Source organism: Vanacampus margaritifer, chromosome 20 (assembly GCF_051991255.1).
Source record: "Vanacampus margaritifer isolate UIUO_Vmar chromosome 20, RoL_Vmar_1.0, whole genome shotgun sequence".
Taxonomy (NCBI): Eukaryota; Metazoa; Chordata; class Actinopteri; order Syngnathiformes; family Syngnathidae; genus Vanacampus; species Vanacampus margaritifer.
Genome location: NC_135451.1, coordinates 6110071 through 6126723, shown reverse-complemented (window position 1 = coordinate 6126723; position 16653 = coordinate 6110071). Strand labels below are relative to the sequence as shown.

General features: G+C 40.3%; 2 protein-coding genes and 1 long non-coding RNA gene across 7 annotated transcripts; 2 read left to right on the top strand and 1 right to left on the bottom strand.

The window, feature by feature from the left end:
• Positions 1-38: 38 nt before the first annotated feature.
• On the top strand, positions 39-12016 carry LOC144040133 (junctional adhesion molecule 3B-like). Of its 4 annotated transcripts, none has more exons than XM_077553991.1 (9): positions 39-221; positions 3230-3301; positions 3386-3499; positions 3630-3782; positions 3902-4092; positions 4183-4282; positions 7031-7132; positions 7224-7278; positions 11995-12016. In XM_077553991.1, exons 1-9 carry the CDS (start codon positions 167-169, stop codon positions 11999-12001), a joined length of 849 nt encoding a protein of 282 aa, XP_077410117.1. In that variant the 5' UTR covers positions 39-166; the 3' UTR covers positions 12002-12016. The 4 variants fall into 4 exon arrangements, with proteins under 4 accessions (XP_077410117.1, XP_077410120.1, XP_077410119.1 ...); XM_077553990.1 differs by lacking the exon at positions 11995-12016 and adding an exon at positions 7898-8245 and having other exon boundaries at positions 41-221; XM_077553994.1 differs by lacking the exon at positions 7031-7132.
• On the bottom strand, positions 1707-2340 carry LOC144040587 (uncharacterized). The gene is made up of 2 exons (XR_013289771.1): positions 2148-2340; positions 1707-2037 (listed from the first exon to the last, which is right to left on the bottom strand). It is a non-coding gene; the product is annotated as an uncharacterized LOC144040587 (long non-coding RNA).
• On the top strand, positions 8564-15378 carry LOC144040135 (uncharacterized). 2 transcript variants are annotated; one of them, XM_077553997.1, is made up of 5 exons: positions 8564-9672; positions 12018-12076; positions 12158-12317; positions 13394-13529; positions 13834-15378. In XM_077553997.1, exons 2-5 carry the CDS (start codon positions 12057-12059, stop codon positions 14055-14057), a joined length of 540 nt encoding a protein of 179 aa, XP_077410123.1. In that variant the 5' UTR covers positions 8564-9672; positions 12018-12056; the 3' UTR covers positions 14058-15378. The 2 variants fall into 2 exon arrangements, with proteins under 2 accessions (XP_077410123.1, XP_077410122.1); XM_077553996.1 differs by lacking the exon at positions 8564-9672 and having other exon boundaries at positions 11928-12076.
• Positions 15379-16653: the final 1275 nt, after the last annotated feature.

Below are 16653 nucleotides of genomic sequence, written 5' to 3'. Positions count from 1 at the left end.
GAGGACAATGACGTAGCTTTTAACGTTACCAACGTTTTAATGCCTCGGAGTCTACGTTAGTAGTTCGGGTAACTCCATTCCACGACTTTAGTTCGCGGTAGGCGGCTGCTAATAAGATTGCGGTTGTGTTTTTCCCATATTACACGTGAAGTGCACGACGGTCGAGATGAGGACCTATGTATTGTGTGCGGCGTCGCTTTGTATAATATGCGCCTTCATGTGTAAGTACACTGTCCGTGCTGCTTCACTAGTAACCAAATGTTTGTTTGACGCTGGTGTAACGGTGTTCATTTTGTTTTTGAGTGATCTAGAGATGGGACGTTTGACACTGAGACTCCGGAGCATGTGTCAGCCGAGTCGATGAAACCTCCGTGATCACGTGCTGATTACGTATGCGGCTTTATGCGCGGTAATGAGATACCGGAAATTACGTAACTGATTCAAACCTTTGGCGCGGTGTCAGGCGCACAATTCCCTCATGTAGACATTTGCTTCACTTTATGTTCACCTGGAAAAGTTAGTTATTCGGTATGTTTCCAACAAAAGTACTCCCACAATGATGCATTTAAAGTATCCAATTATGCATTATTTTTAAAACGTGTGTAGAAGATACAGGCTTGACCCAAGTATTTTCCACCGAGTTGCTATAAGCGCTTCTCCAAGACCCTCAGTCACATCTCCCAAAGACTGATGTTGAAATACTTGTCATCTGGCTTCACAGCGCACTTGTGTCATATCCAAATTATGTTTATAAAAATCGAATGAGTAACAGGACATCACATTGAACCAAAGTACTGGTACAGTGTCAAAATATTGCAACACTTCCATGTGTATCTGATGATCATTAGACAGACACAAATGTAAGACTGAATGTACTGGTGTTATGTTGGAATATAAATCAATCAGGCGAATTACTTTGAAGATTATAGCTGCTATGACTCCAGCTGACCACCAGATGTCACCGGTACGATCTATCTTATGGTGCTTTGAAACGTCGACTCTTTTTCCAAATCGATCAGCCGAAAGCCTCAAAAGCTTCACAAGGCTTCATTGTCCCATCTCTAGAATTTCCACTTGTCAGAGGTAATGGCTCAACAGCGCCCCCGTCTTGCATGCGGCAGGTATCGCCACGTAACTGGGTTGTTACAGAGTGCGGTGAAACTGCCGTCTGAAATGCTCAGTGCACGACGTGTTCTACTTGTGCACCGAGTAAACCACTGTCACCACGACTTGTTGACTTGTCGAGCAACTCAAGTCGCAAGTTGTGATGACAGTGGACAAGATAAGATAGTCGTCCATTTGCTGGAGTTCTCCATTCAAGTCGGTGTTGGCGGCGAGATTTCATTGTTCGCCGACCAGCTCACGCTCGAGGCAGTTCGCAACAGCTGCCCCAACCCAAGACACGCTTAGGACCGCCCCCTTATTTGAATAACATTTCGACCTGACAGCGTCTGCAGTAGTGATGGGATGATGATACCTCAAGAAGTGTATTGACACATTACACAAACTGTATTGACACTATTTATTCACTTGCTAGTCTTTTACTTAAAATATGATCTCATCTTTGTATAATTTCAGTTGGTCCATTTGCTTGCTGAGTTAAGTTGTTATGTAATAAAATAAATAATAAAAGTTAAAACGTTTAACTTCTGTATGGGATTTTGTTAAAAGTTTTAAACCATATGTAATAACATACTAAAAACAGATTCTGTCATACATTTTTATTGAGAAACAAAAGTTTTTGAAGTGTGATTGCTCCAAGGCGATTTCTCCTCTTGGACACCAGTTCCCCTGCCTTAGAGAACACTCGTTCACAGGGAACAGAGGAAGCTGGTGTGCATAAATATTTAAGTGCCAGTTGATAAAGGTGTGGATACTTTCTCTGGTTATTTTTCCAATATTCTAACAGGTCTTGTGATCTGGGTATGTTGCTTTCAGCCAGGTAGCTTTGGACTTCAACTATGGAATCTGCTGTTGCATTTGAAGTCATCCTGTTCTCCCCAACCTCCATATCTAGAGGTTTCCAGAGACTGTGCCCTAACAAATGTTTTAGAAAAAAAACATCTGTCATGTGATAATACACTAATGACAAACATTTAATTAAAAAAAATAACAGTAAGCAATGCCCAAAGTAGGGAAAGATTTACCTTATGTAGCGTCAAAAGATCAAAATGATTCCAGACTTGTGAAAATTTTCTAGAACGATCCATGAGTGGAAGCAAACAAAAATCCAACAGGCAAAGGTACAGGTAAATTTACAGCAACAGCAAACAGTTTAATCTCCATCCAACAAACACGCAACATGTTGATACAGTTTGTCTACCTATAAATACAGTTTGGTGCGGCACATCCAAACGACACACTTCCTGTATCGGTCACGTGATTTTTTTATTAAAGCGATACACGCGCCGATACGGGGTTTCACACTTGCGCACTCGGCACAGTGCTGGCGCACCAGTGTTGTTCGTCCCATCACTAGTCTGCAGCATGAAATAAATGTGAGAGCATAGCGTTTTTATTTATTGATATTTAAGTCTATATAATTATTTTTGTATTCATTTGTACATTTTTATACTTATTTTTATTTATTGAATTAAGCTCCACACCACCGAAAAAGGCTGACACTGGCACGAGCTGGTTATGATCGACTCGGACGGAATCTGATGAAAGCCAATGCAAGAATTGTATATAGAGGGAAGGGGGGGATAAAAGAGTTGTATATAGGAATTTATCTAATACTGATCATTATAGTATGTGTATGTTAATCGCTGTCGGATGACAACCCTATATATTTTCATTAACAAATTGATACCATAGGTTTGTTCCCACTTCATCCTTTTTTCTTTCTTTTTTTTCATTCACTAAATTGGTTCAAATTTGCATCTTCCTGGGGCAAAGTAATAGAAAATAATTGACGAGCGCGGGCTTAGTTAGGGGTTACGTGGCTCATTGTTTTATTTATTGCATCGCTCAAGGCTAACTTTAAAGAACGAGTTTGCGAAGATGACATAGGACAAGTGTTTGCTTTTGTGACACATACATTTTTTTTTAGTCTTTGGTCCTTTCCTCTGGTTATAAAAAGTAGCCAAGTTTTGATATAGCGCCTTAATTGTGCCTGTGAGTGCCTCTCTGTTTGTACCTAATAAATTGACAATTGTCAGTATCATGACAATCTGTTGTTTGCAAGGCGAGTTGCCCAGCTACTAATGAAAACTCTGTCTTTGCGCAGGCCACATCCCATCATCGCTTGCAGTAATCCTCCAGACCACGGACAAGATCGTGTGGGCAAGTGTGTCTGAGTGTAAGTTGCTGCAACCGATATTAGCAAAAGTAGCTTTTCTTTCCCTCCTAATTTGCATTGCACTTTTCCCCTTCCTCTCTGCAGCCGTGGACCTGACCTGTCAATTTGAGTCCACCTCCACCAACAACCCGAGGATTGAGTGGAAGAAGATCAAGAACGGCATCACAAGCTTTGTTTACTTTGAAAAGAAGATAGTCGGTAAATTGACACGGCAAGCCGAGGAGAATGAACGGCACTCTGAGAGAACGTGTTAATTCCATTTGTGACCTGACCCGAATCGTGATGTTTCAATCCAAAATATTTTATTTATTTTTTCTCTCCTCAAAAGGCGCCTTGAAGAACAGGGCACGTCTCATAAAGCCGGCCACCTTTGTGCTCTTAAACGTCACCCGCGAAGATGCGGCCGAGTATCGCTGCGAGGTGACCGCCGTTGACGATGAGAAGAAATATGATGAGATTATGATTCTTCTTGAAGTGAGAGGTGTGTGAAATGCGTCAAGTCTGAACTCTTTCCACATCTCATATACGCTCCTCATCCTCATCTCACCCGCCATCTCACAGTACAGCAGTCTGCAAAACAAATCTATATGTTGTGCACAGTGAAACCCGCGGTGCCCCAATGCAGCGTCCCCCAATCTGTCGCGTTTGGCACGACAGTCGAGCTCAAGTGTCTGGTGAACGACAGCAACCCGGCACCCGTCTATCGCTGGTTCCGAAATGACAAGGAGGTTCCCCAATACCCCGAGCGTAGCGATGGCGTGTACACTATAAACGCCAGCACCGGAATACTGGTACGACCCCCCACAACCCCTTTGGTCAAACGTCTACTTCAACCTAACAGGAAGACAATTTCACTCACCTGACTTGCCATTTCCCCTCAGAAAGTCTGCGGTGTGAGGATGGAAGACGAGGGGGAGTACTACTGCCTGGCCGAGAACAACGCCGGCTACACGCAGTGTCCCTCCCAGTTGATGAACGTCCGTGAGTGAAGTGTGATTGCGTGTGCACTTTAGACAACTATTAACTCATTCACTGCCATAAATAAAAACAATTTAAAAAAGATTATTAAAAATTAGGGGCAAGAGGCGATTATTATTTTTTTAAATTGTAATTAATGGCATGACTTCACTAGTTAACTCACAATTAATCACAAATTTTATATCTGCTCTAAATGTACAATAAAAAAAATTATAGGTTTTCATACTCTTGTTAACAAAAGTGGGAAAAAAAGTTACAACCAATAGAAATAGTTTAAATGGATTTTTGACACTTATAGCCGTCAACGGCAGTGAATGAATTAAAAAAAAAAAGAAAGATTATAAAAAATTCGGGGCGTCAGGCGATTAAAGTTTTTAATACGATTAATCAAAAATTTTATATCTGCTCTAAATGTACAATAAAAAATTTCTAGGTTTTCATACTCTTGTTAACAAAAGTGGGGAAAAAAGTTAAAACTAATAGAAATAGTTCAAATGATTTTTTGACATTTATAGCCATCAACGGCAGTGAATAAATAAAAAAATATATATATCAAAAATTCGGGGTGTCGGGCGATTAAAGTTTTTAATCGTAATTAATCGCATGACTTCACTAGTTAACTCGCCATTGATCACAAATTTCATATCTGTTCTAAATGAACAATAATAAAAAAAAATCTAGGTTTTCATACTCTTGTTAACAAAAGTGGGAAAAATGTTAAACTAATAGAAATTGTTAAAATGAATTTTTGACTTAATAGCCGTCAATGGCAGTGAATGAGTTAAATGAGCCCTAATATACGACAGCACTGCTGAAACCCTCCAAAAAACTGGGAAAATAGCTGGGAGTGAATGTGTTAATCAGAATGTCATGTTTAGACTAGTGAAGTCGCTCAAAACATACTCTATTGTCAAAATATGTTTTAAGGGTGACTTCCTTTTTAAAGTAGGGTTGGCAATACATTCAACAACAACTGTTAAAACGCCCTTTGTTCATCTTCATTTTTTTTGCAGTGCATTTTTTCCCCTCCCATTTTGAGAATGAATTTAGGCGTCAAATCTTATGCAGATGAGATGCAAAGTCCCTCACTTGCCGAATTTAATCCATCCCATCTCCACGTATGAATAAGTCTTTTTTCACTCGCATGCCCATATTTGATACCACTAACATACCAAGAAGGCTTTCCCCAGTGGCTTAAAGACCGCAGCTCAATAAAATTTATCATTGTAACAAAAGAGAGCCCATTTTAAAGAGGAGGAAGATGGTATATTTTATTGTTAATAAAGTAAACGCACTGTGTTTATCAAGGCTTCCTCCATTGCCCTCATTACCTTTCAGACCCCCAAAATAGCAGTAAATCGCTCGCCAGCCCCTGTTCTATTGGAAACGCTTTCTGATGGCGCCCCCCCTAAAACGAAAGTTACAACTGTAACTGCGGTTCTATGAGTCCCGGACGACCGCCAGATGGCGGTGCTTCAAGCGCTGAAGGTTTCCTGCGCATGTCCGAGGGACACATTCAGTGCTTGAAGCACCGCCATCTGGCGGTCGGGAGGGACGAAATAGAAGGTTTTAATTGAAGCTCCATTCCGTGGGACCCGCCCCACACCGCATACCCAATAGGCCCGACTACGACGCGCTGCCAGGTAAAAGAGTGTGAAGGGCCAGGGGTTGGCCAGGCCGGATCTACTACTATAACTATATTGTATTTCTAGAAGTAGTTTGTCTCACAAATGGGTCTTAATTATTACATAGTGCTTAACATTACCAATGTGATATTTGGCAGAATAAAACCCAATAACCGATTAATGGCGGGATTAATGTATAAAAATAACTTTTTTTGAGAATATAATACTAATAGGTCTATAATATTTAACTTAACAACAGAAAAAGTCAGAAGTCCGTAAAAAAAAAAAGGTAATTTTTTTTTTTTACCATTTGAAACATCTAATATTAGCCGGTTTCTTTCTGTAATGATAACTACAGCGGCATGTAACATCCATCCATTTTCTTAACCGCTTGTCCTCACAAGGGTCGCGGGGGGTGCTGGAGCCTATCCCAGCTGGCTTCGGGCAGTAGGCGGGGTACATCCTGAACTGGTTGCCAGCCAATCGCAGGACACACAGAGACGAACAACCATCCACACTCACAATCACACCTATGGACAATTTGGAGAGTTCAATTAGCCTGCCGTGCATGTTTTTGGAATGTGGGAGGAAACCGGAGCACCCGGAGAAAACACACACAAACATGGGGAGAACATGCAAACTCCACCCAGGAAGGCCGAAGCCCGGACTCAATCTCACGTCCTCGGCACTGGGAGGTGGACGTGCTAACCAGTCAGACACCGTGCCGCCTCGGCATGTAACAAATTAGTTTATTGTTGTGCTAAAATACACCGAACAATCAAAAAACCCGTGGTAATGTGACTTTTTGCTGCCATTTTTCATGAGCTGAAGTTAAAAAATAAAAAAAAATCTCTCAAATACTGTTCACAAATCTCTCACAGGTTTGCCATGTCAAGATGCTGATTACTTACACAGCGTGATAATTGCACAGGTGTGCCTTAGGTTGTTTCACAATATGTAATAAGGTCTCCAAAAAATTACAACCAGAACAAAAAAATTAAAATGGATGCAGATAGTCAGTCCATAAATAAGCGCATTAAAGATGATCTCATTGGGGTTGGGCTAGTGCAATTAATTAATTTATATACTGTGACATGTTTAAAGAGTGTGTGTACTTCTCTTGTAGATACTACTCCTGTAGATAACCTTAGCATCATGATGTACATCTTACTTGGAACCTGTTGCGTCTCAGCGCCCGTCTCCCTATTTGCCGTCAAAATAGTATTCTGTAAGGATGAAGACCCGCTTTCTCCAAAAGAGGCCGAAATGACAACAAGTAATTGTCTCATACCAATTTACTTTCGTGTCTTTTACGACAGATTCAGTTGGCCAGAATGGAATGAAGGTGTTGACTACTAGAGCGGTGCAGATGAGGTACAAAATTTAACATATTGTTACTGTCCTGTGAAAAACACTTATGTCCATTTAAAAAAAAAAAAAAAAAGTTTTTGGGATGTCTGCATTCCGTTTCATCCCATAAACTTAAAAAAAAAAGACAAAAATGGCCATATGTCTTTCACAGGATGACGAGTTATGTAAAATTGTACTTTTTATTTGCTTGCATACAGATATTTACAGTTGTGTGCCTGTCCACTCTCTTCAAGTAAACGTTTTATTTGCACGTTTTCAAAAACTAGTCTAAGCACACTATTCAGAATGTTGTGGGATAAGTGTTAGCTTCTGAGAAGCGGCACATACTTGGTACTTGGCGATGTGTCTCAGACTCGATTCAGACCTCGGTGATGACGTGCATGAGTGAAAATACTTTATGGGCATTAGCTGTTTGCTTCACAAGCTAAGGCAAGCAACCGCCGATTTCTGCTCACTGTCCTCATTTTACCAAAGTTGAACTCTGTGCTGGCTGCAGTAGAGAGGAGGGAAGGGTGAGCTTCGTATTTTGACAAATTCAACCAGCTAGGATCTGTTTGGAATTGTGGGGAAGAAATGCATAATATCTCGTCCTGGAAGACTAAAGGTGTTTTTCACCCAACAGTGACTTATCCACCACAAAACCATCTTCCATTGTCTGAGCCCAGAAAGAAGTAACAAGAAAATGGCGCTGGTGGTCAAGGTCAAGATGTAAAATGGCATTCTATTCTCTGATGCACATCAAAATCGATCCGACCTGCCAAAGAAATGTTCAGTATGGTTTTGTGCACTAGTTCATAGATTTGACAACATAGATCTCTCCAGTATTCTTTTAATTTAAATTAAAATCAAAATGTTAGTTTTACAGTATATTCGTTACCGTTTCTTTTGTGTTCATGATTTGCATGAAAACTGTAAAATATCAACTGTTCATGGTAGATATTTGTCATTAAAATACATTTGAACACTCGAAGACCTGAAAAGATGCAAGTCACTTGCTGAGTTGTAAAAAAAAAAATGTTTAAACGCAAAGTTCAAGAAATTTTTAAATCAGACATGAGCTGATAAAATTGCAGAAATGTTAATTCTTTCAATGTATCAGTATGAGTTAAATTAAACTTGTATGAGGATGAATTATTATGATGTATGCCTATGAATTACCTGTACATATGCTACTGGCCAATGTACATGTCAAAAGTGCAGTGGTATACACAAACAGGTTTATATATTTTTTCTTTCATTAAAATATATTAACCTATTGTATCAATAATGAAACAAGTCAAAACATACAAAGAATAAGGGGCTTTCAACTTCTTCCTACTCCCTTTTCAACATGTGAACTGTAAACTGATATTGACAAATTGTTTTTTCTTCCATTTTTTTTAATTTTACTTTTATACTTGTAATGTGTTTATGTTTATATTTTCACTACACTAATTTGGCATGTAATTCACCGGCTTTGTGATGAAGTGCTGCCTCCACGAATGAAAATACATGCCAAGCTTTTACGGTCTTCACGGGGGACAGCTTTTTTTCTTCGAGCGGCCCCTCGCTTCGTATTAACCTAGCTTTCCCCAAATGGTAATGAAGCTGTATTTGGCATTACTAATATAAATCACAGTTGCGAGGTAAAATCCTTGTTTCCTCTTGAGGTATCTCCTTTTGAGTTTCCAAAACTTGTTGTAGTATAAAGAATATTTGTCTTATTGTCAGTTTTAGGCTCATCAACGCACAACCATGAACCTACTGAAATCTTTCACTTGCTAAAATCAATATGGAACATATTCTGGAATGTTGTGAACAGCGAAACCCACAGTGTCCCAATGAAGCGTGCCCAAGTAAGTCAAAGTGGGCATGTCGGCCGACCTCTCTAGCGTGACTGCAGTTAATACCAACAAAAATAAACGAATCATTTGTTTAAATAATACCAACAAAAATAAACGAATCATTTGAAAATGGTTTGGTTTTCATCTTAGTTATTAACGCACATTCCTGTGGTTAAATGAGCATTTTCCGATTTTTCCTGAAGGCAACCGTTGAAGCCACGCCCACCCGAGTGGGCGGTGTTGGAAGTGGGCACTAGGATGTATGCTGGGGTAACAATGCTAAGCAAAATTTCAAGACGAGTTCTTCCTGTTATTGTAACGTACATATTTTGACTAGTAAGTAGCGAGGACTGCGTTGAAAATGCTTGTACATTAGGTCATTTTCAGGTGCTTTTCGGCGAAATGTTTGGGTAAACGGGAGCGACTGTTAAGTGCTTGTGGCCTGCTTTCGTAGCCTCAGTTGCTCCCTGGAGCTTCCCTGGCATCAGAATACCGCACGAGACGCAGGCAATGGTCCACCTCGGCGGCTTAACTAACCGTGTGATGTGCCTTCATGCCGCGGCGCTGCATTAAAGTAAGTCCAACTTCTTTGTTTTGGGCAAAAGTTTGGTGGTCAGCTAGCTTAAGAGGCTAATTTGACGATCCCAACAGCTGTTTTTGTTACTGCTTAAGAGTCAAATCTTTTAACGCGTGTATATTTAAAAGTAATATATATTTTTTAATCTGAAAAATGAGGATACACAGTGAGGTTTTTCTCGGCTCCTCTACAGATGCGCGGTGTGTTCGAGAAGGATTGGCTATGAATCAGTGTTTTTGTGGGTTGTCAAACTAAGGCCCAGGGGCCATTTGAGGCACACGGTCCCCTTTTTTTAGCGGCCGTAGGCATATGCCAGATTTCACAATTGACACGGACATGTCATTGGCGTGCATCGTACTACTGATCAGATTATTCACGCTGTAAGCAGGGGAAGTGAAAAAGTTCCTTCTCATCTCTCACTTTCTATTTCTCGCCAAAATATTTTAAACACTTAACATTTCTTTTCATATTGCACAGATTTTACAGTAGCGAGAGCAATGTGAACCGTAATTGTTTGCTCCATCTCAAGGTTAGTTAGGTAAAGAATGCTCTTGTTTTGGTGAATGTAGTCCATCCACAAATACGAAAATAAAACTGAATAGAAACGCTAGAAATTCAAAAAAGGGCCCAAAATTCGAAAAAAGTTCTCATACTTGGAGGGGGAGGATTTTGAAGCGTGTTTAAAAAAGAAAAAAGGAAAATGCGAATTTTGGTTATGGGAAACAGGTTTTGCGAATAATCGCTGACAAGACCGGGTGCACGTTTTGACCGGATATTACATCACACATACGTTTGTAGTTACAAAGCAATGGTGGACGATAAAGTAAGTTATGTTTGGGTGGACAAATCTTTTTAGAATTAAATAAAATATTAATGCAATTTTCGATGGAAAACAGCAATTACAAAAGCGAACTCATACGATACCATTGCATGGCAAAGTTGCTTTCTGTTCTTCTTTTAAATTACTGGTGGATCATATCTCTGGTTTATACCGCCACCTACAGTGGCAGAGTCCCCTCTCAATATTCACGAAAGAAGAACAGATGGAAACAGGCATAAATTGCATGTCCGTTTTGCGCATTTTCAGTAAATTTGCTTTAAAAAATTTCAATTGTTTTTGCCATCTAAATTAGTGAAAAATGTTAAACTGACTCTTGCATTCTGGGATTTTTCTGTGTAGCTCTTGAAAGGAAAAGTTTGGACACCCCTGCTATACATCTTTTAACTTTTTGGGGTGATTTCACTCTAAGCCGTCATAATGTAGACAAGACATTCATCCTCTCTCAGCTTGAGTGTGAAAACTTGTGCTGAAGGGCAACATTTGATTTTAAATCGGGTGTAAAAAAAAAAAAGTAATTGTGTATGTAACATAGTATGTTTTAATAATAAAGTACTTCATTTTTAAATGTTAATAAATTAACAATTTATTAATCTAGAGCTGACAAACGACTAAATATTTTAATCAAATTAATCACATCTTAGAATTTTGATTAATCACTTAATTAAAAAGGCTTTTTTATCAAAATTTTTTGCCCGCCAAATTTTTAGAGCACCCCTTGTGTTCATTTTTTCGACATTTAATGTTATGAGGACGTATTCAAAAAAATTTATCCACTGCACACGCTCATCCTTTTTCTAAACAGTTAATGACTTGCAAATTTAAAATGAAAAAACATAACCCCAATATTTTGACATGAACAAATATTTTGAATGTCATGCACAAACATTTATTAAATACTTTAATGCATGTAGTTATGTTTATTGCTCAAACACAACCCATGCTATCTTTAACGTAACCATCTGCTGTCACGCTAAAGGATCATCTGCGATCAAAAAAATTATTTTTTTATATGTGATTAATCTGCGTTAATACATGATTATTGCGACATTTTTTGGGGAATAATTATTTAGTTAACACTTTAACATTGGCAGCACTAATTTAATCAAATGCATGCATTTTACCAAGGTTTTTCTATTTTATCATTTACTATAAATCAAGGGAAATAATATTTAATGAGTGAACAAAAAAATACATTTTAAGTGGGGATGGGCGAGTACCGATACCCTGGTATCTGGCTAATACAATACAAGCATGACTTTAAGGTATTGGGTACATGTGGGGGCTCCTGTTACCAGAAACTGATACTGAAGGCAAAAATAATAATCTGGCATCGATTAATTCCCCCTCGTGATAGTTCAATAAGAATAATTATGTGTATGTATCACGATAGACACCACCAGAACATTTCTGATGAGTAACGGGGGGCAACTAATACTGATGTTGCTTCATTTGCCCTCATTAGTTGTATTTCCATTCAGAAACTGACTGAATTGTTTGTCAGCTATGAAAGCCACTGCCCAGTGATTGAAGTCCCACCAAAATGGAGCTGTACTGGTATATGTACGTATAATTATTCATATCAGCATACAGTAGATAATTAAGCGTGAATGATGAGCCTGTTTGTCCTCCTCCTCATTACAGAGTGGTCATTGTGTTCATCATTATCAAGATCTTCTTCTACGTGTGCTGGTACCGCTCGAGACAGCGGCAGCTGGCCGCGTACCTGAGCAACCCCCGCAATGCCCAGATAGTCATCGTTGGAGGGAGGGCGTACCTCCATCAAATGTGCGAGAGACAGAGTGTAAGTCCCAACTGAAACCATTGCGTCCATGTCGCCTGCACAAGTGCTTTTGCACCTCCGGGCTATGTTTTTTATCACAGTAGATGTCAGGAATGGATGACGCAAGTAGCTTTCACAATGTAATCTGTAGGAGGGGAAGGAAGTCAAATAAGGTCACTTAGCAATGAGCCACTGGCGACGCCAGTTAAGTGAATTTCACTTTTTGTGCTAGCTCCCGTCTTCTAGAACCGAAGCAGTGCTGACATCTGCTCAGTAAAAAAGAGAGTTAGGACTAAACTGGCAGCATGATGGATTGCATTCTTCTGTTTAGTCGTTTTTTTTGTTTTTGTTTTTAAGAACACTGTTGCTTTTCTCGTCACATCACTGTGTCTGATCAACACTTGCGAGCAGCAACATTGACGCCGAAATGTGTGTGACTCATTTAAGGCATTTCCTGTTTGTCTTAGCCTTCGCCCACATTGCATTAGTTATGACTATAGTGCTTTTTTTAGCATTATGTTTTCTGTAACTTGGAAATGCAAATCTTGTCAATCAAATATGGTCTCAATTAAATGCTGATATCTGTTATAGCCCTTGTATCGATGTTATCATTTTGTTGCTATATGCATTTTTTTTTGGGGGGGGGGGCGACCTTTGTTTTTTTCCCTCCCTCCTACCTCATGTTCTTTTTTTCCCCATTTGAGAAACTTGGGGCGCTAATTAGTGAACCTCCAGCCTTCCCGTTCGCTTACTGTGTTGGTCATTTTTATTATGTTGCGACTGTGTCGTGTGTTTTTACGTACTTGACCAATAAATTGAAAACTGATTCAGAAGTGTGCAGCATTCGTGAGTAGTCCACTGCAAGAATGTAATATATGCTGGCTTGTCAAGTTTGCAAATGTGTAGGCCTGAAGCAAAGTGTTACAACTTAGTACATTTAATAGTTTAAGCAGCAGAAAATAAACAGGATGTAGGATGTGTGCCGTAAAACCAGCTCAGCAAATCCCCTAATGGTATTCTCATTGTACATAGATTGTTGAACACATGCATATTTGAGGCCTGTGCAATTGTAATTGACGTTTCAACCCCCTGTGCAGCAAACCTCACTCTGGCCTAGCTGGTATGGTGTACCTGATGACCTGTCACAAGAAGAGCCCTCTACGGCGCCGCCACCACCTGCTGTATCCTTCTCGCACCTGGACATGCCACCACCATATGATGCCGTCTCTGGAGGTAGCACACTCACTGTCGCCTCAAAATCTAAAGACTGATTCAACTACGGGTGGGAATCTTTGAAGGGTCGGAGTTCTGCAGTTTTTAGAGGTTTCCCTACTCGACTGAAATTATGGTGACAGCCTGTAGGCAAGATTAGTCCAATTGATTTGAGTCACAAATGTCAATTTCTCGGTTTAGCTGTGGAGATGAAGGAAAATGAATGTTTGTCCTCAAGACAGACTAGTCTACCAAATATTTGTTGACTTCATAGCTTTTTTGTCTGGTTTTCAACTCAATTTCTTCTTTGCTCTTTCCTTTTCAGAGGACGATCTAAAACCGCCTCCGTACAGCGAGTGCGCCCACGACGACGACGAGGCTGACGCGCCTCGGCCCTCCAACCTCACACCTCTCATCTCTGAGGAAGGGGACTCCAGTAGCGCCAACGAGGCGCCGCCCCCTTATACGCGGTCTCCCCAACCTCAAGTCCGCCAACAAGAAGGCGTAGCGAGCCGCACAGAGTCGCATTCTGCGAACATGCCCGTCTAGTTGAATGCCAGTTTGCCTTTTCCCCAAATACTGCCTTCCAGAAGACAAACCTCAGCCTTGCTCTTAGTTGCGCCACCTTTTTTCTACTTTGTAGGCATCTGATGATTTTGGACATAACAGATGACGTCTGCAAGCCCGCGTGCCTCAAAACCTTCCCCGTAGCAACCAGGAGCGTGACAGCTCTAATGTCAAAACCCCAGCAGAGTCGAGACACATGAAGAGAAATACTGTTCACATTTTTCAAGTATAGCCTGAGTGTACATCTCACGCCTCTTTGAACCGCATTTGGGGGAAATTGGCAAAACAAAAGCCCATTTTTCAGTTCCATTTTTGGCTGAGATGTCTTTTTGTCTCACAGTGGTTTCTTTCTAAGCACATTAACAACATTAAATCCACAGAGAAGTCACAATTACATTTTAGGGCAAATTACTGTATCAAAGAACATCCAAATTAGTGTCCAGGATTATTGGTACAGTCAAGTCAATTCAAGTGTAGACTTGCTTTAAAAATCCAATTTGTCTAAATATTTTTATATGGATTCTAGTGTTGTTTAATGTGCCTTGGTGGTCCTTTTAGGGGACGTTGGGGAGCATTTTGTCAAGTTACTCAATACAGCTAGCTAAAACCAACATCGGTGCTGCCAATTAATCCGCTTGAGTTGTATTAGCTGGCTGTGATTTGTGATGCTGTCTCGAGTTGCACTGATGGGTGTTCATAATATTTTGTCCCTCCTCACATTAACTGAAGTGGGCAATATCTAATTGTAAATGTTCTGTGCCAATGGTAAAACAATGAATTGTGGATTGGCTCTACATTCAAAACCCTGCAGCAACATACTCTGATGACTAATATTGTCACTTTTTTCTTTTTTCAAGACTGTAATGAAAAAACATCATTGAACGTGTGTATGAGGGCACCTTTTGAGTTTTGAGTGTTCAAGGGCTTCTACTTACCCCCCTCCCCCCTGAAATACAATACTGCAAAATGAAAACCAACCAAAACTATTTTAGCAGCTTCTTATAATGTACATATGAGTGTACCACGGGTTGGTCAGTTCATTTTCTGTTATCATTACCATGCGTTTTGGATTTTATTTCACTGCATTTCAAAGTAAACTTGGCTTGAAGGTTTCTGTTAACTTTTTTTTTTAATAAGCATTGTTGACAAATTCAGTTAATTTGTTTGAGGGTGTTGGAGACTTGAGAGGTGAAATTGTGATGACTGATTTATAGCCAAGCATCAGTGTCTTATATTTCTGCGTCTACTGTGTTAGCTTCTTGCTCATTCCCAACAAAATTAAATTGAATCGCTTCAGGTGTGACTTTTTGACGGGTGGCTTTTTATTTTTATTGGGGGGGACATTAAACTTGTTGATAATACTGTTTGTCTTGTTCTTTTTGGTTAACTTGGAGCAGATAGAACACGATTTATGGACTGTCAATGCTGCTTACTGACCGTTGGAATAATTGAAGCCACTGGTGCCCATCTTATATTGCCATTCGCTCAGGTTGCCCAACTTGAATACATTGCTTTCTCCATTGCATTTTCACGTTATTTTCTGCCTGTACGGCAGAAGTTCCACCGTGTATGGCGAGAGAAGAGTAGCTGCGCAGACCAATAGACCATGGGCGAGTGGAGCTTTACCGGAAACACGTGACCTTTAATTCTATCTTTTTTTTTTATTTTTTATTACTAAGCCTAAACGTAACTAAAGATAACCATAATCTTAACTCAAGCTAACGTTAAGTAGTAGTATTTGTATTTTGAGTATAGTTCGCTGTTTTAATTAAGACGGCTGTTAGCGCTTTTGTCACCACGGGATACGTGACCCCCATTTGAACACCAAAGTTGTAGCGCAGCGCCACCAAATGGCAAATGCAATGTAGCGTAATTGCAGTACATCGTGTGTTATACGCTTCACGTTGGTTTGAACAATTAAATAAGGCGGAGGGAATCTGATTTATGTTGTGATGAAAATATTAAATAACAAAAAGGCTCGCCTCGGCGGTTGAGGTGGGTGCTGAAGAAGTACTGTACGTCATTCTGTACTCTGCAAGAAGCTCCTTTTAGTTCACAACACCTGTTATTTGTTATTGAACATCTTTGTAGATCGGTGTAATTAACAGGCATAGCACCTTTCCATTTTAAAACCCGCTCTTGCAAATTCAAGTATTTTAAAACTTATGGCTCGAATGCAAGTAAGCCCTACTTGAAAATTTAGGAATAACTCACCATGGGGTAGATGCCACTGACTTCCGACATCCGGGTTTTACACACCAGCACCGTTTCCGGCCACTGCTGGCAGCGTTCCAACACTCTCACACCCACCCCTGCTCCCCCCAACCATGTGCTCCCGCTAATCGGCCGGAGGGCATCTCGGTTATCTGAAATGCTTCTGACACTGAGAGAGACACTACACACTCGCAGCCTCGCACCCGTCGACGGGAACACGCAACCGCGGGGCACAAAGGCGGAAGCGCAAGTACTGGGATGCGGCCCACACGTCGCAAACCAGAAACGGAGCCAAAGTTGATGGGTGAAAACCCGGAAGTCGGAAGTCCCGCCTCCTCCGTGGCATATAGTCCATTAAGTACTC